This window comes from Acaromyces ingoldii, assembly GCF_003144295.1.
Source record: "Acaromyces ingoldii strain MCA 4198 unplaced genomic scaffold FA10scaffold_1, whole genome shotgun sequence".
Classification (NCBI taxonomy): Eukaryota; Fungi; Basidiomycota; class Exobasidiomycetes; order Exobasidiales; family Cryptobasidiaceae; genus Acaromyces; species Acaromyces ingoldii.
Genome location: NW_020290247.1, coordinates 1213957 through 1229276, shown reverse-complemented (window position 1 = coordinate 1229276; position 15320 = coordinate 1213957). Strand labels below are relative to the sequence as shown.

General features: G+C 58.9%; 6 protein-coding genes across 6 annotated transcripts; 3 read left to right on the top strand and 3 right to left on the bottom strand.

The window, feature by feature from the left end:
* The first annotated feature begins 29 nt into the window (after nucleotides 1-29).
* Nucleotides 30-1436, top strand: FA10DRAFT_298518 (mitochondrial carrier). Its single transcript, XM_025524609.1, has one exon. The coding sequence runs from the start codon at nucleotides 98-100 to the stop codon at nucleotides 1199-1201; it is 1104 nt and encodes a 367-aa protein (XP_025380284.1). The 5' UTR covers nucleotides 30-97; the 3' UTR covers nucleotides 1202-1436.
* FA10DRAFT_263788 (sure-like protein) lies at nucleotides 1267-2782 on the bottom strand. The gene is made up of 2 exons (XM_025520369.1): nucleotides 1533-2782; nucleotides 1267-1466 (listed from the first exon to the last, which is right to left on the bottom strand). Exons 1-2 carry the CDS (start codon nucleotides 2683-2685, stop codon nucleotides 1345-1347), a joined length of 1275 nt encoding a protein of 424 aa, XP_025380283.1. The 5' UTR covers nucleotides 2686-2782; the 3' UTR covers nucleotides 1267-1344.
* A 255-nt stretch (nucleotides 2783-3037) lies between these two features.
* On the bottom strand, nucleotides 3038-5388 carry FA10DRAFT_277011 (hypothetical protein). The gene is made up of 2 exons (XM_025523349.1): nucleotides 4684-5388; nucleotides 3038-4617 (listed from the first exon to the last, which is right to left on the bottom strand). The coding sequence occupies exons 1-2, from the start codon at nucleotides 5055-5057 to the stop codon at nucleotides 3135-3137; spliced, it is 1857 nt and encodes a 618-aa protein (XP_025380282.1). The 5' UTR covers nucleotides 5058-5388; the 3' UTR covers nucleotides 3038-3134.
* Nucleotides 5389-5593: 205 nt separating this feature from the next.
* On the top strand, nucleotides 5594-8766 carry FA10DRAFT_263786 (putative RPN1-26S proteasome regulatory subunit). The gene is made up of 3 exons (XM_025520368.1): nucleotides 5594-5850; nucleotides 5910-6442; nucleotides 6511-8766. The coding sequence occupies exons 1-3, from the start codon at nucleotides 5626-5628 to the stop codon at nucleotides 8612-8614; spliced, it is 2862 nt and encodes a 953-aa protein (XP_025380281.1). The 5' UTR covers nucleotides 5594-5625; the 3' UTR covers nucleotides 8615-8766.
* Nucleotides 8692-10417, bottom strand: FA10DRAFT_247174 (FAD dependent oxidoreductase). Its single transcript, XM_025519443.1, has 3 exons — nucleotides 9449-10417; nucleotides 9021-9387; nucleotides 8692-8950 (listed from the first exon to the last, which is right to left on the bottom strand). Exons 1-3 carry the CDS (start codon nucleotides 10339-10341, stop codon nucleotides 8756-8758), a joined length of 1455 nt encoding a protein of 484 aa, XP_025380280.1. The 5' UTR covers nucleotides 10342-10417; the 3' UTR covers nucleotides 8692-8755.
* A 950-nt stretch (nucleotides 10418-11367) lies between these two features.
* On the top strand, nucleotides 11368-14751 carry FA10DRAFT_277008 (hypothetical protein). The gene is made up of 5 exons (XM_025523348.1): nucleotides 11368-13616; nucleotides 13672-14054; nucleotides 14116-14237; nucleotides 14314-14482; nucleotides 14555-14751. Exons 1-4 carry the CDS (start codon nucleotides 11553-11555, stop codon nucleotides 14379-14381), a joined length of 2637 nt encoding a protein of 878 aa, XP_025380279.1. The 5' UTR covers nucleotides 11368-11552; the 3' UTR covers nucleotides 14382-14482; nucleotides 14555-14751.
* Nucleotides 14752-15320: the final 569 nt, after the last annotated feature.

The following is a 15320-nucleotide window of genomic DNA, read 5'->3' as shown; positions in this document are numbered from 1 at the left end:
GACCCTCTGATCTTCCTGTTGGTCATCAGCAGCAGCATCAATCAAGCCAGCTAAGACCTGCCTCGTCGTGCTTGCTGGGATCCGCTGCGCAGAAGCCATGGACACAATCGTGCCCGGTGCGCTGGCGGCGTTTGCCGTCGACTGCTCCATCTTCCCGCTCGACACGATCAAGTCGCGCGTGCAGGCGGCCGACTACGCCTCGCGGTTTCCCAACGGCCGCGGGCTCTACCAGGGCCTCTGGCAAGGGTTCGGGCCCGTCGTCGTCGCGACGCTGCCGAGCGCGGCGCTGTTCTTCACCACCTACGAGCACGCCAAGGCGCTGCTCACGACGCCGGACCGGCTGCCCGTGTGGGGCGCCTACGTGGCGGCCGACACGAGCGGGCGCGCCGTGGCGCTCGGCCACGCCGCCTCGAGTGCCCTCGCCGAGCTGGCCTCATGCGCCGTCCTGACGCCTGCCGAGACGATCAAGCAGCGCATGCAGGTCGCCGTCGGTGGGCCCGGGAGCAGCAGCGCGCACAAGATGCCCTCGCTCGCGCTGGGGTCCATCTGGCGCGGCTACTGGGCGCTGGCGGGGCGCAACCTGCCCTTCACGGCGCTGCAGTTTCCCCTCTACGAGCAGTTCCGGGGTGCTCTTGCTAGACAGGTCGGACTCAGGCCGAGGCGCGCTGCTGCGGGGTGGGACAGGGCCGCACACCAGGACCGCCAGCTGCAGCAGCCAGACGTCACGACGGGCGACGAGGCACGGAGGAGAGCATACAACGCCGTGCGCCAGCGGCCACCGTCATCGACAGCCGCGACGACACCGCAGCAAGCAGGCGGCGAAAGTGCTGCTGCATACTATGCAAAGGCCGGTGCCGTCAGTGGGCTGAGCGCAGCGGGTGCAGGCGCCATCTCGGCCCTCGTCACGACGCCGCTGGACCTCGTCAAGACGCGCATCATGCTCGACTCCTCCTCCTCGTCGTCGTCGTCTGGCAAGCACAGAAAGTCGGCGCTCGGAATGCTGCGCGACATTCTGCGCACGGAAGGCGTGCGCGGTGTGATGCGCGGGGGTGCGCTCCGCTGCGCATGGACGGCCCTCGGCGCAGGCGTCTACCTCGGCAGCTACGAGGCTGGCCGCGAATGGTGGGGCGACGCCGGCCGGGAGCAGTTTGAGAGCGTCAAGGAAAAGGTGTCCGACGAGGTCCTCGAGCCGCGCCGCTGAGCGTGCCTCTTTAATTGATACCCTCCTCAAAGAGCTACTCATGTGTCCACTCAGGGACTCAGACAAACGCATAGAACACGAACACTCCTACTGTGTCACTGGCAGCAACAGGCAGACTTGTGCCATGCAAAATATATTGTACTCTACAGACGGAACTGCTTGCCCTCGCCCTGTGCCTCGCCCTGCCCTGGCGCCGTCGATGGATCCAGCTCCGAGAAGTTGGGCCGCAGGCGCGTGATGGACACGTAGCCATTGAGGATCGCCCCTGTGTCTGTATGCTTAGTCAAAGAAAAAAAAAATTAAAGACAGCATCCAGTCTGGAGACACTCACAGGTGTCGGTGCCGACGGTGAGGTCCTTTGGAGCCAGCATTGAGGCCATGTTGGGGCTGAACCGGAACTGCACCGCGGGTGTCGGCGCCGACGCCGGCACGGGCTGGTGACTCGCGGGTGTCGCAGTGATGTCGCTCGTGGCGCTCGTCGTCGCTGCTGCTACTGCTGCTGCTGCTGGTGCGCCGGCAGTCGGCTGGAACAGCTGGCCGTACTTGCTCTTCCACATCGTCGTCCAATACACTTTCTCGTCGCGCAGCATCCAGCACAGCGGCACATTGACGGCATACACGCCCACGTTGTCGTCCCACTCGCGCCAGAGGCGCTCGATGATGCGGACGCTGAGGTCGTGCGCCAGCTGCACCACCTCGCGCGGCGCAGACGGCGCCGTGTAGCTCGCCTTGCGTCTCCGTTTCGTCGCTTCTCCTGCTCCTCCCTGCTCCTGCTTCTTCTCCTGCTCCTGTTGCGCCTCTTCCTTCTTATCTCCAGCTGCAGGCCCAACACCGACGCCGACGCCGACGCCGACGCCGGCCTTTTCCTCGCGCGCAGCCGCGGCCTTCATCTGCTCCGTCGGCTGCGCAAAGTGGCCATACGAGAGGCTGATGGCGCGCACGCCCGAGAGCGCCGCCGCCATGGCCGCGCCGACGGTGCCGGAGCCGAGCGCAAACGCCGTGCCCGTGTTCCGGCCAAAATTGGGGCCCGAGATGACGAGGTCAAACGCGGGCGCCGACGGAGCAGAGGAGGAGGAGGAGGAAGTAGAGGGACCTTCCTCGCCGCCGCCGCCGTGATAGAGGGAGGCGTAGGACCAGAGGCCAATGTTGGCGCATGTAGTGGGGGAGCCATCGAGGAGGACCCACTCGGCGACCTCGCCCTCGTCCGGCCGCACGGGCCGGCGCGTGGCGCTCCAGGAGCCGGCCGTGCGCGCATCGGCGCCGCGGTCGTTGTTCGCAAGCGGGTAGTAGTACCACAGCGAGACAGGGTGGGCAATCGCAAAGGCCATGCTGCCCCACGACTTTTGCGACGAGGGCAGCACCACGCTCACGTCCCAGCCGAGGCGCGCGCGCAGGTGCGTGTAGAGGCCGAGGATGTGCGGCGAGCTCGGCGCGGGCGGGCCGTCGTCGTTGACGAGCAGCACGCGCGGCGGTCGGCGTGCCATTGCGCGTGTGGCCGTCGTGAGATTGGCGAGGGCTTTGCTAAAGAATGCGGGCCGCGGAGAGAAAAGGAATGGCCCGTCCAGTCAGTCGCCCACGAAGAACACCCAACCCACCCACCCCCTTCCGGGCTTAGAAAGACGCGGCGGCCCGTCGCTTACTTTTTTTTTTTTTTTTTTGGAAATGAAAGTGCGCAATAAGCTATCGGTAGTAGTCGCAGCTAGCCGGTTGGTGGCTGGCTGCTGACCTTAGCGGGGCGCCCATCAGATAAGCTGGCCAGAGAGACGCGGCGTGTAGTTGAGAGAGAGGCCAGTGAGACGAGGACAGAGTGCAGGCGTGAGAGAGAAGGCAAGGTGAAATACAGATTGGTGGAATAGAAGAAAAAAGTACAGTACAGGAGCGTCTACAGATGCAAAGAGCAGCGAGTGCGACAGGGAAAAGAGAAAAGAATGCATCAGCGCCAGACGTCGCAGCTCGCCGTGCGGGCCTGCCACTGCTGCAGCGGGCCTCGTCGCGGGCCCTGCTGGTAGGCATCGTCGATACCGATGCGGAGCGGGGCCAGCTTGGTATCGCCGCTGCGGCTGTGTTGGGACAGTGACGACGGGTTCCTCGCCATCATTACGCCCATGGGGGCAGGGCCTCCGGCGGCCTGGACGTGCACGGGAGGAGGGCGATGACCGGCGGGACCCATTCTTCGCGACGCTCTCGAGAAGTTGGGCCTCTTCTTCAGGCCGCCTCGGCCCTCTTCTACCCCGTCTTGCTCCTCCCCTTTCGCCTCTTCCTCATCGTCCTCGTCGTAGGCCCTCTCCATGCTCCAGTCCCATGCCTGCTCGTCAGCAGGCCCCGCCTCGTCCAAGAGGACGGCATCGGGGAAGAATTCGCGGAGCATCCGGACAGCCTTGGGCCATGCGAGCACCGTCAGGGCACGCAGCGGCTTGCCGTCGCTGGGCTCCTGGGGCCACCGCCGGAGCACGTCAATGGCATGGGCAAAGAGGCACAGATCCGAGTGCTTGCGTCCGCCCGGCCTCCACTGGGCCCTCTCCTCCTCGGTCTCGTCGTCATCGTCGTCTATGCTCATGTCTTGGGACTCTTCGTGACTGAATGCACTAGCATGATGGTGCACATTGCCGCTGCCACTGCCGCCGCTGCTGTTGAGGCTGCTGGTGCTCCCCTGACGGCTCATGCTGGGCCGTCTTCGCCGTCGTCGATCGACGCCACGTGCGCCTCGCCAGTCGTAGGCACTCAAGACGTTGCGCAAGGCGGGAGGTCGATAGCTGCCGCGCGTGACCCACCGGAAAGTGAGGCTCTTGAGGCGAGGAAGGACCGTGCGGAGATCCTCGACGGCGTCTGCGTCGAGGCCAAAGACGTTCAGCTCGACGTGGCGCAGCGAGGCAAAGGTGGGCACGGCCAGATACTGGGGGATGCTGAGCTCGGCAGAGAGACGCACGGGCAGTGCGCCCCGCTCGAGGCGCGAAGCTGTCCCATTGTGGAGCGCGGCCATAGCCAGCAGGTCGAGGTAAAGGTCCGAGAGATTGGAGCAGGCAAGCAGGATCTGCTCCAGACCCACGCCCAGGGCCACATTTTCGGCCAGCTGGCCTGGCAGGTAGCCACTGTCGTCAAAGTCGGCCGAGGCAATCTGGAGCGACTTGACGAGGCGGCCAAGCGAAGGGTTGTGCAGCGCCATCGTCAGCCGGAAGCGCCGAAAGGTGTGGCCATCATTGAGCTGGACATGGGCGTAGAGCTTGGGAATGACGAGGCGATAGTGGGCCTTGGACAAAAGCGCAATCTTGCAGGGCACGGCATCGGGCGTGTGTGGCGACGCAGCGAGCAGCAAGATGTAGCTGACAATCTCTGGGGGCAGCCTCTTGACCAGCTCTGGGTTCAAGTTCCTTCCTCCACCGCCTCGACCACCGAGCGAGAGGGCCGAAAGCAGCTTTCTGCGATGGGCCTCTGTTCAGCTTCCAGGGAGGACAAGGCAGGCAAAGACAATGAGGACAACTCACGCGGACGCGCCCCCCTTCGAGTCGATTCTCTCGCCAATCTCGACTGCCTCGTCGTGCAGCCTGGCGCTCATGATCATGACGTTGGCCCTCAGCTTCTCAAGTCGGCCCAATGCGGCGGGCGGCAGTGGCAAGTCGTCTGGTCGCGGGCCCAGTGCCGGCAGATGGAGGGGCACAGCCTGCGTGTCTGACCGGTCGCGATTGTTCAGAGGCGAAGTGGGTGCTGCCGACCGAAGCGAGCCGATGGGGTCGTCAAAGAGTAGTCGAAATGTTTGCAAGACGATAAAGAGGTGGATGCCCAGGACGAAGCCGACGGCGCGAGAGACGGCGTGGATGCCGTGGACAATGGCGTGGGCGATATCAGAGATGACAATCATGTCTCGGCTTGCCTTTTTTTCTCGAGACGGTCCAAGCACACAGAGGCAGAGCAGAAGATCAGAGTGAGAGAGGGCGGTTCCGAAGACGCCTTGGTGAGCGACCGAACGGGTATAGAGACAGGAGGTTGCGACAAAGGCGCGTGTCAATGGCGATGGGTGGCGGCGAACTCGAGAACGGGTCGACGGCCGTCTTCCGCCATGTTCCGAGCCCTCTTTATACGATGTCTGTTGCCGTTGCTGCTGCTGCTGCTCCGAGCAAGAATCAAGAGATGATCATCGGGGAGCAACGAAGATATCCAAATTTCCGCTGGTCGTCCCTTGAATCGCCGAGATATAGCATTAAAGGTCTATCAGATCTGTGCGTGACAGGCCCCAACCGGTTGGCTCCTGCGTTCCGATAGCCGACGAGCTCTAATTTACCACGTGTGAAGTGATATGGCACGTGAAGTCCATGCACGAAGCCGCGCGTCGATGGAGGTCTGACCTATTGGTGTGTCGAGGCAAAGTGCACGAAGGTCTCCTTGGCTCGACGAGACCATCAAACGATCAGACTCACTACGGCCCGATCATGGCGGGTGGTGACGCACAAAAGCAGACGATTGCAGTCCCCTCGAAGGACCCCGCCAAAAAGGACAAGAAGGACGAGGACAAAGAGGCAAAGGTCAATGGAGATGCCAAGGGAAAGGGTAGCGCTGACGGGGCAGATGGCAAGAAGGACAAGAAGGAGGATGAGCTGTCGGAGGAGGACCTTCAGCTCAAGAATGAGCTCGAAATGCTCACAGAGAGGCTGAAGGTGGGTGCTTGAAGCTTTTCAAGGAGGCAAAGGAAGCTTGTTGACGTTGGTCCCACCAGGAATCGGACAAAGGCCTGCACCGGCCGGCACTAGAGTCGTTGCGGACGCTGATTCGGACCAGCACATCGTCTATGACCTCCGTACCCAAGCCTCTCAAATTCCTCCGCCCCCACTATCCCGACCTGAAGGAAATCTTTGAGACCTGGCCAAGCTCGTCGGATAAGGCTCTCTTCTCTGAGATCCTCTCCGTTCTTGCCATGACCTACACGGACAATGGCCAGCGGGAAACGCTCAAGTTCAGACTCCTGGCTAGCGAGATTGGTCATGCCGAGGATCCAGGGCTGTGGGGTCACGAGTACATGAGGCACCTAGCTGCTGAGCTGGGCGAGGAATACAACGCCCGGTCGCTCGAGGACGAGTCAAAGAGCACTTCGGAGCTCATCGACTTGGCACTCTTGATTGTGCCTTTCAGCCTGAAACACAATGCCGAGGCAGATGCGGTCGATCTACTCCTGGAGCTCGAGAGCATCGACAAGCTGCCGCAGTTTGTTGACAAGGATACGTATGCCCGGGCCTGCCTCTACATGGTTAGGTGAGTCTTGCCCAAGTGATATGACAAAACGTATAGCCCGAGTGGCGCTGACAGCTCTTGGTCAATAGCTGTGTCAATCTTCTCGTCCCACCAGACGACGTCGAGTTCTTGCGGACGGCTCACGACATCTACCGAAAGCACGATCGATTTGCCGAAGCGATGACCCTGGCCCTCCGCCTCGGAGACCGCGAGCTGATCCGGTCCGACTTTGAGGCGCCTTCAAACCCAGTCATGCGAACGCAGCTGGCATACATGCTCGGTCGGCAACAGATTCCCGTCGAGTGGCTGCAAGATGAGGACGACCCGATGCGAGACTACAAGCTGATGGACTGCATTTACAACACCCACCTCTCAAGCCACTTTATCCAGTTTGCAAAGGAGCTCGATGTCTACGAGCCAAAGAGCCTTGAGGACATTTACAAGTCGCACTTGGAGAACACAAGAAGTACCTTGAGCACGACGGTCGACTCGGCGAGGGGCAATCTGGCCAGCACGTTCGTCAACGCCTTTGTTAACGCCGGCTTTGGCAACGACAAGCTCATGGTTGGCGCGGAAGAGGGCAACAGCTGGATCTACAAGAACAAAGATCACGGGATGTTGAGTGCGTCGGCGAGCCTGGGTATGAGCCTTCTCTGGGACACTGAGATGGGCCTGAGCCACGTCGACAAATACACCTACTCTTCCGACGAGAACATTCGCGCTGGCTCGTTGATGGCCTACGGCATCCTGCACTCAAGTGTGCGAAGTGAGATGGATGCAGCGCTGGCCCTGCTCACCGAGCATGTTGAAAGCAAGAGTGTACCTCTCAAGATCTCAGCCATCGTCGGTATCGGCCTCGCTTATGCAGGCTCGTGTCGAGAGGACATTGTCCCACTGCTCCTGCAACATGTTGCCGATGAGACGACGTCGATGGAGGTCGCCTCCATGTCAGCTCTCGCGCTTGGCTTCATCTTTGTTGGCTCAGCGCATGGAGAGATCACCCCGACGATTCTTCAGACGATGATGGAGAGGGAGCCGTCGCAGCTCAACGACAAATGGGCTCGCTTTATGAGCCTCGGTCTTGCCCTGCTGTTCCTTGGCCAGCAGGATGCGAGCGATGCAACAATCGAGACACTCAAGGCTATTGAACACCCCATCAGCAAGCAGGCACAGGTCTTGGTCGATATGTGCAGCTACGCAGGAACAGGAAACGTGCTCAAGGTTCAGCAGATGCTTCATCACTGCACCGAACACATCGGCGTTGAGAGGGAGAAGGAGGAAGATGGACAATCAGAAGGAGCCGAGGCGGGCGCAAGTGGAGAGGGCGCAGGTGCGAGCGCCAGTGGCGGCGCTGAGGGCGACAAGGATGAATCGGCTGACGAGGACAAGACAAATGACCTCTACCAAGCGTTTGCCGTCATGGGCATCGCACTTGTCGCGATGGGCGAGGACGTGGGTGCAGAGATGACGCTTCGGCACTTCTCTCATCTCATGCACTATGGCGAACCGACAATTCGGCGGGCCGTGCCCTTGGCCTTGGCTCTCTTGAACCCTTCTAACCCCCAGATGGCGCTGCTCGACACATTGTCAAAGTACTCGCACGACAATGACCTCGACGTGGCTATCAACGCGATTCTCGCCATGGGCATCGTCGGCGCAGGTACAAACAACGCAAGATTGGCGCAGATGCTCCGCCAGCTTGCTGGCTACTACCACAAAGAGCCCGATAGTCTCTTCATGGTCCGAGTCGCTCAGGGACTCGTTCACATGGGCAAAGGTACCATTGGCATCAACCCTTACCACACCGACCGGCAGCTCATGAGTCGGACGGCCGTGTGCGGCATCCTTGCGCTCCTTGTGTCCTTCACCGATGCCCGGGGCTTTGTATTGGACAAGAGCCACTGGATGCTCTACTATCTCGTCTTGTCAATGTACCCACGCTTCCTCATCACGCTCGACGAAGAGGAGCTCCAGCCGCTTCCAACGAGCGTGCGCGTGGGCAAGGCCGTCGACGTCGTTGGCCAGGCGGGCAAGCCGAGGACGATTTCGGGCTTCCAAACGCACACGTCGCCCGTCAGACTGGGATCGTACGAGAGAGCCGAGTTGGGGACGGACGAATACCTCAGCTACGCAAATGTTCTGGAGGGCATTGTCATTTTGCGAAAGAACCCAGGCTACGAAAAGGAAGACTAGAGCGCATTTGTATCTCCAATTGGTCAGATAGACAAGTCTCTTTCTTCTTTTATCCCCCTCCTCTCTTGCTCGCAAACCCTAACGAAAAAAAAAAAAGGAAAGAGAACCCTTGTCAGTTCTATCAATATTTCAATTGTCATTTCACAGTCGACCTCGCAGCGTGGCCTGGGCTGAGGACGAAGAGGCAGAAGCACTCGATGAGGTTACGCGCTCGTTCTGTCGAGCAAGCTCAGTGTGGTAGGCAAATGAGAAGACGCGGTCCTGGTGCGGTGTCAAGCTGGGGACCTGCGAGTGACCAAGGCGGGCGCAGACAAGCTGACCGAGGATGGGCAAGAACTGTTTGGTGCATAAAGAGCAGTGTCGTCAGAGATGGTGGAGGTGGGGGGATCACAAATTCAGAGCTCACCTTGAAGGCATGGCCGCTGTCACCGCCAGCAAGGATGAGACCCTTTGCCCTGGGCAGGTAGTCGATTATCCAATTCTCATCCTCGCTCTCCGAGTAGAAGCAAATTCTGTCCGAGTCAATCTTGAGCTTGGCCAGCTCTGGATAGACCAGGCCGAGCTCCTGCAGCAGACGTTGAGGCGTGTCTGCTGGGACGCGCGGAGCGGCGCGGGTGCTCACAAGCGACTCGTCGACGGGCCCGTCTTGCTGTGTGGTAAATGTTGGATAGGTAGAGGGGATCGAGGGATCCGGCAGCGGACGCTGGTAGCCCTCGCAGTGGAAGGCGGCCTTGACGAGGCCGTGCTCATCTGGCTCAAAGCAGTAGAAACCGCTAACATAAAAGCGATCAGGGACTGCTGACTCAAAATGAGCAAGAGAGGAGAATCACTCACGTTTCGATGTTGAACACGACAGGGAGGTCCTTGAATGCTCGCCTCTGCTCCTCGTCGAGCTGCACGGTAATCACGCACTGGGCAGTAGGGGCCATGGGCGCCCACGCATCGAATTGCTCCGGGGCGATGCGCTTCAGCAAGCCCCTCGTCCACGCGCCTGCGCAGAGAATGACATGGCCGTCAGGGCCTCCAGCGAAGAAGCTGCGGCCATCGGCCGTCTTGACGCCAACGACGCGCGTTTTGTCCCCTTGGTCGAAGAGAACCTCGTCAACCTGGGCGTGGCTCACCACCTGGGCACCCAGTCGAATGGCCTCCTGGAGCACGGCTCGCGTTGCATGATCCGCCTCTGCCCATCCTCCTCGCGCATTGAAGTACCCTTGCTGGCCGTCGGCCGCCCTGGAGCCGATCTTCGAGATGCACTCTCCCAGCCTTGGTCGCACGGCCGGTGGGAAGCACCGCAGAGCTTCCTCGCCGCTCTTGATGTGGTATGCCGATGGCTTTAGCTTCTTGCCAGGGTGGGGCTGCTCGAGAAGGGTACTGCCAGCCTCGTTGGCTCTGGCAACGCCCACATCGAGGTAGGCGTCGCCCTCTGTGCTGTTGTGGCCACTTCGAAAGAGGACGCCAGTCTCGTGGTAGAAACGGGACAGGAGTGGAGACCTCCTCCAGATGGAGATCGTCTCTTTGGCCAGGTCTCGGTAGTGTGGGTCCGAATAGTCAGCGCGGACAATCTTGTTGAGGTCGTTGGACGCTGCGTCGGGGCTGTGGAACCCGTCTTGTGATCGCTCGAGGACGGTGACCTTGTGGCCCGCCTTGACAAGCTCCAAGGCAGTCGAAGCTCCAAATACGCCCGCACCCACCACGATGTACGTTGAGACTGCCGACGGACCCGCCATGGCTTGCCCCGGAAGGAAATTGATGGAGGACGTCCGACAGTGTCTCCGTCATCTCCTTGGTACCCTTCTTCCTAAGTCATCCTCGCAGCAAACTCAAAAAAATAAAAGGTAGAAAAAAAAAGTAGAGCCGCGGAAGGTCAGATTCGCGTGGTCAGAGCGCGCGCTTTGGTGAGACCTTCTTCTATCTTCAAGGGAAGATGCACCAAGAAGGACAGGGCCATCCCTTCTCTCAGTGACGAGGAGAAGAACAAGGCCAGACCTGAAAGAGATCCGACTTCAATCGAAGAGTTGGTGTGCGCTCTCAGTCGAGTAGCCCTTCTCAACCCTTTTGGTCACTGTGACCGTTCATCAACCCCCCGGGACCTCAACCTTTTTTTGGCCCGCCGTTTAGACTAAAAGCCTCAATTCCTTGAATCCAATCTGCCTGCCTGCCTTGCTGTCCTGTGTGAGGGAGAACAAGGGGAGTTTATCGCTCTCTTTCTAGGCTCGAGCGAGCCTGAAAGGCCGACCGGAGCAGCCACTGGCTCTTTCGACCTATGTCTTCCCCCACTCCTCTTCCTTACTTCCATCTCCCAATCTGTTCTGTCCCTCTCTGGCAAGGACCCGTTGTCCTGCCTGGGCTCGACGCGACCTGTTGAGCAGCATTGTCTTCTCCACACCGAGAGAAGCACGCTTCAACTTGGCGTCATTCGAAAGAAGGACTAGACGACACGACGACACACCCAAACAGGATTTTCTCCCTCCTTCGGCGTGTGTAGCATCCGGCAGTCAAGACGACACAATCCGTTCACCAAAATTTGCCAATCTTCTCCTCCTTTCGTCACACCGGCCCAGACATCACACACGGCTCTTCTGGAGGTGCGAGACCTGAACGCCCCTCTTGAAGCGCAATCTTTGCACAGACAGGAAGAAAAGGGGCCGCGGACAGCAATTTTTCAAAGGTACCGAAAACCGACATTAGTGACGCGGGCAATTGGGAACGAGTCGAAAGCGGTTGGATGGGGAGCGCCTCAAATCAGGCGGTAGCGCGCGCGTGGCTTTCAATTAAAGGCCGCCCGACAAGGCTGATCTTCGTCAGACGTCAAGAGGTGGTGAGTGGCTTCCGAACTTGATGGGCTCTCGGCCCAACAGCAAAGACGATGTGCGATCACCGCCATAGTCGCAAGGAGATGATTAATTATCCTTTTCTTTGCTTGAGCGGCTGACCCAAGATGGTTGTCTTCCTCGATGTGGTCAGTCTCGAGCCTTCGGTAGGCTTTTGTGAGACTAGCATTGAGATGGCCGACGTTAACGAGAGCGCTGCCGGGCCCTCGTCGCCACGGGCCCCCACGACGCTGTCGGAGGACTCACAATCAATTAGCGCCACTGCACCCGAGACAGCCGCCAGCGACGGCTCAGGCGATGTCGGGGCACAGCCGACACGTTCTCCAGCTAATGGAGACAGGATGTCCGTCGCAGCCATGGTGACGCCCACGGGATCGCCCAAGCCTCCAAGCACCCCAGAGAGGCAGATCAACCCTCAACGTGCCGAGATCAACGACGATGATGGGCCGAAAGGCGCGGGGGGAAAGCAGGGAACCTCAAATGGCGCTGCTGAGGAGGGGAAATCTGCGCCTTCGCAACCCGGCGAGGAGGTCGATCGAAGCGCTGAAGAGACTGAACGCGACACAAAAGTGACCGATGGCTCTGATGGGGAGGTAGACAGGCAGATTCCTGGATCCGCGAAGGAAGGCAGGGAGGATGCAGACCAAGATGAAGGGCATGAAGGCGATGGTGGCGATGACAACGAGGGCGACGATGACGGAGAGGACGAGGGAGAGGATGTCAACGATGACTCCGAGGAGGAAGAAGAGGAGGAGGATGACGACGATGATGATGCGTCAGACTCAGGAAGCGAGGATGATAGCAGGAGCGTCAGTCGAGAGTCAGCCATGGAAGGGGTCGAAGCGACCGAAGCTGAAGGGAAAAGAGAAAGCGGCACAGCCGAGCCGTCACAGGAAAAAGGCGATGCAGAGATGGATCATGAGAAAGGATCAGACGGAGGCAAGGATGCAGGGGAAGGTGCAACCGAAGAAGCAAGCGGCCACATTGCTGCCCCCAAGCCCAAGCCAAAGAAGAAGCGACGGATCACTCCATCCCTTGAGCCTGCACCTCAAGGTCCCCCTCCTCGGCCAACGGTCAGGCTTGCGCTCATCGTCTCACACGACGACGACTCTGAGTACATGGCCAACGTACCTGTGGAAGTGTACAAACACCTCAAGGCTAAGAATGACCCTTACGCAGCGTGGTTCGAAGAGTCAAAAGGTATCAGTTCTGCTTTGGCACAGGAAGAGGCCGAGCAAGAACGAGGGAGCCAGCGACCGGATTTGTCGGAATTTGGCGATCTTGCCCGGCTTCTCGAGAAGTATCCAGTCGACAAGGGCAACAAAAAGCGGAAACGAGCAGGTCCAGACGACGAATACGATGTACGTGACCCCTTTGTCGATGACTCTGAGCTCAATGTCGATGAGCCCACGCATTCAGCCAAGCCGAGCTCCGATGGTTTCTTCGTCACGGAAGGTCCTGTGGAGCTGGCCCAGATGAAGAGGAGCAAACAACTCGCCAACAAAGCATCTGGCGCTTCAAACGGCGGAGCAGCCGGTTCTGGAGGGAGCGGCGGAGGACCGGGGGGTGCAAAGAGGTCAGCGGCACCCGTATTTACACAACCCGTTGACGGAATCGGTGGTGTAGGCGAAATCATGATCGAGCACCCGTCGTCAAAGGTGCTGCCTCAGGTCAACATTCTTCTTCATAGATGGGCAGTCTATACGGGTGCTGTCCATCCGCAGCCGCCACCACCAGTGGCGCAGGCTCAGGTTGACGGCAGCGGGCGCGAAGCCGCTGAAGGAGCAGGCGCAATGGGTGTCAGCAGTCTCCTCAATGGTCCCAATCCAAGTGAATCTCCGGTCCGTTTCGACGGGACACGACAAAGCCCCATCAAGGTCGATGACGACGACGGCGATCCACGAAAGCCAGCGCCGCCGCTTAATGACGCACGTAAAGCCTCTCGATACCCTACGATTCCCGTCGACCTGAAGCTGCAAGAGGCATTCGACAACCTGCGACAGCAAATTGCTCGTGAATCGTGGCTCAACAAAGCAAAGTTCCCACCGGCTCTCAAGCCACCTCTCGTTAACGTGGCCATGCTCGCCATTGACCTTGGAGAATACACCGACAACTTCTTCAACCACCTCCCGCAGCTCTTTCCCTATAATCGCTTTACTATGCAGGTCAGTGTAAGCGCGCTTCTTCCATCCCTAGCTACACCACTAACGAGCTCTTCACTCACAGAAACTCACCAAGCGGGAGGCGTTTAACAGTCATCATCAGAAGATGATCGATCTCCGAGAAGTGCACATCGAAGCCTTGCAACGGCAGATCCAAGAACATCTGCCAGCCTACAAGCGCGAGTACGAAGAGGCCTATCAGAGATGGCTTGACGAAGGCGGGGCAGACAAGGAAGGAGCTCAACATGACGGTCCTGGCGCATCCACGCCGGCGGGCGAAGCCACGAACGAGGAGGCTGGCCTAGCTGACGGCGAAGATGAGGGTGCTCCAAAGAGTGAGGGCTCAAAGCCGGTCAAGCGCTGGAAATGGAACGATCAGATGCGAGAGATCCTCTTCACCATTGTTGCCATCGAGGATGCCATCGTCGAGCTGCGCAACGAGAAGACGTGGGTACGGCTTCCTCGCAGTGACCTTGACTGCTCTGACTTGTCTTCTACTCATCCACAGCGAGCTGGAGAAGTCCACAGACAAAGCCAGCAACATCACGTCTCGAAAAGCCCTGTACAAACGCCTTTCTGACCTTTGGCCCGAGGAAGGTTGGACTACGACCACCTATATTTCCCGAGAGAGTAAGTGCACTCGTCCTTCTGATGTCGTACAACTTTGGCGGCTAACAAAATCCCCTTTCTATCTGCCAACGACTAGTGGGTCTTTACAAGCGCAAGGTCGATCGTTACGTTCCGCATGTCGAGGAAATTGTTCCCGCCACTTGAGCGAACCTCACGTTCTGCTCTCCCGTGATCAGCACATCCATCCATTACCCCATTCATAGTGCGAATGTAACCTTTCAATGTAATGTACCCTTCGTCTCTCTCTAGGAGTGCAGACGACGTTATTCAACAATTGCTACGCTGGATGCTCAAACGTGACAGAGCAGATCACTCACAAGTAGAAGACGTGCTCGAGATGATCTGCACTCCTTCCCGGCCTTTGGTCGACAAGTTGTTGTAGGCAAACATTAAACCCACGTTGCCTGGCCCGAGCACACATTCCCACTGCCCAACCCACCATTTCGAAGCTCAGGCATACGTAAGTGTGTCAGCCGAGGCTAAATCAGTCAAAGTGGCATCATGAAGATCGCAGGTGGCTTCGGTCGAATATTCCATTCCAACGGTTCCTGCTTGCATCTAGATTGTTTTAAAAAGATAGAAAAATATAGGTCAAGGACGGTGTAATGACGAGGGTCGAGTACTCCATATAGGACCGCTGCCACTCTTACCCCACACCTCTTCTGCTTGGACTCCTTTGGCCTATCTGATCTCGCCGTCTGCTGTGTGTGGAACCTGTACAGGAGCAATTCGAGAATTGCAAACACCTTTCTACCTTGAAATTGTGTCATTGGCAGTGTAACGGTAAGGTCCCTGATGCGGAGAGTGGCTCCCGCCGAACGGGCAAAGGGATCCTGCAACCAAGACCCTTCCGGCTGCTTCACAGCTGCTGCTCAGCTGCCAAATCAGATTGCCCAAATGTGTACGGGCAATTAATGTACGGGCAATCTGATGCCGCGTGCGGTCAAATGTGAGGAGCTGTTCGCAGGAGGTGAGAAAGTCATCCCACTTTGCGGGCGCGCCGAAGCCCCCTCCGAGCCATTTACAACAAGTCTAATTTGACAACCGAAATGATTTCGAAAGCGGCTTTTGCCGTCGCAGACC

Bases quoted from the DNA above. Each gene is read 5' to 3' on its own strand.
- FA10DRAFT_298518 (XM_025524609.1), top strand. From the start codon at position 98: ATGGACACAATCGTGCCCGGTGCGCTGGCGGCGTTTGCCGTCGACTGC.
- FA10DRAFT_263788 (XM_025520369.1), bottom strand. From the start codon at position 2,685: ATGGCACGCCGACCGCCGCGCGTGCTGCTCGTCAACGACGACGGCCCG. The intron at 1,467-1,532 runs GTGAGTGTCTCC...ATACAGACACAG, and splicing joins CACCGTCGGCACCGACACCT to GGGCGATCCTCAATGGCTAC.
- FA10DRAFT_277011 (XM_025523349.1), bottom strand. From the start codon at position 5,057: ATGATTGTCATCTCTGATATCGCCCACGCCATTGTCCACGGCATCCAC. The intron at 4,618-4,683 runs GTGAGTTGTCCT...GGCCCATCGCAG, and splicing joins TCGAAGGGGGGCGCGTCCGC to AAAGCTGCTTTCGGCCCTCT.
- FA10DRAFT_263786 (XM_025520368.1), top strand. From the start codon at position 5,626: ATGGCGGGTGGTGACGCACAAAAGCAGACGATTGCAGTCCCCTCGAAG. The intron at 5,851-5,909 runs GTGGGTGCTTGA...TGGTCCCACCAG, and splicing joins TGCTCACAGAGAGGCTGAAG to GAATCGGACAAAGGCCTGCA. The intron at 6,443-6,510 runs GTGAGTCTTGCC...CTTGGTCAATAG, and splicing joins GCCTGCCTCTACATGGTTAG to CTGTGTCAATCTTCTCGTCC.
- FA10DRAFT_247174 (XM_025519443.1), bottom strand. From the start codon at position 10,341: ATGGCGGGTCCGTCGGCAGTCTCAACGTACATCGTGGTGGGTGCGGGC. The intron at 9,388-9,448 runs GTGAGTGATTCT...CTTTTATGTTAG, and splicing joins GTCGTGTTCAACATCGAAAC to CGGTTTCTACTGCTTTGAGC. The intron at 8,951-9,020 runs GTGAGCTCTGAA...TGCACCAAACAG, and splicing joins ACAGCGGCCATGCCTTCAAG to TTCTTGCCCATCCTCGGTCA.
- FA10DRAFT_277008 (XM_025523348.1), top strand. From the start codon at position 11,553: ATGGTTGTCTTCCTCGATGTGGTCAGTCTCGAGCCTTCGGTAGGCTTT. The intron at 14,055-14,115 runs GTGGGTACGGCT...ACTCATCCACAG, and splicing joins GAGCTGCGCAACGAGAAGAC to CGAGCTGGAGAAGTCCACAG. The intron at 14,238-14,313 runs GTAAGTGCACTC...GCCAACGACTAG, and splicing joins CACCTATATTTCCCGAGAGA to TGGGTCTTTACAAGCGCAAG.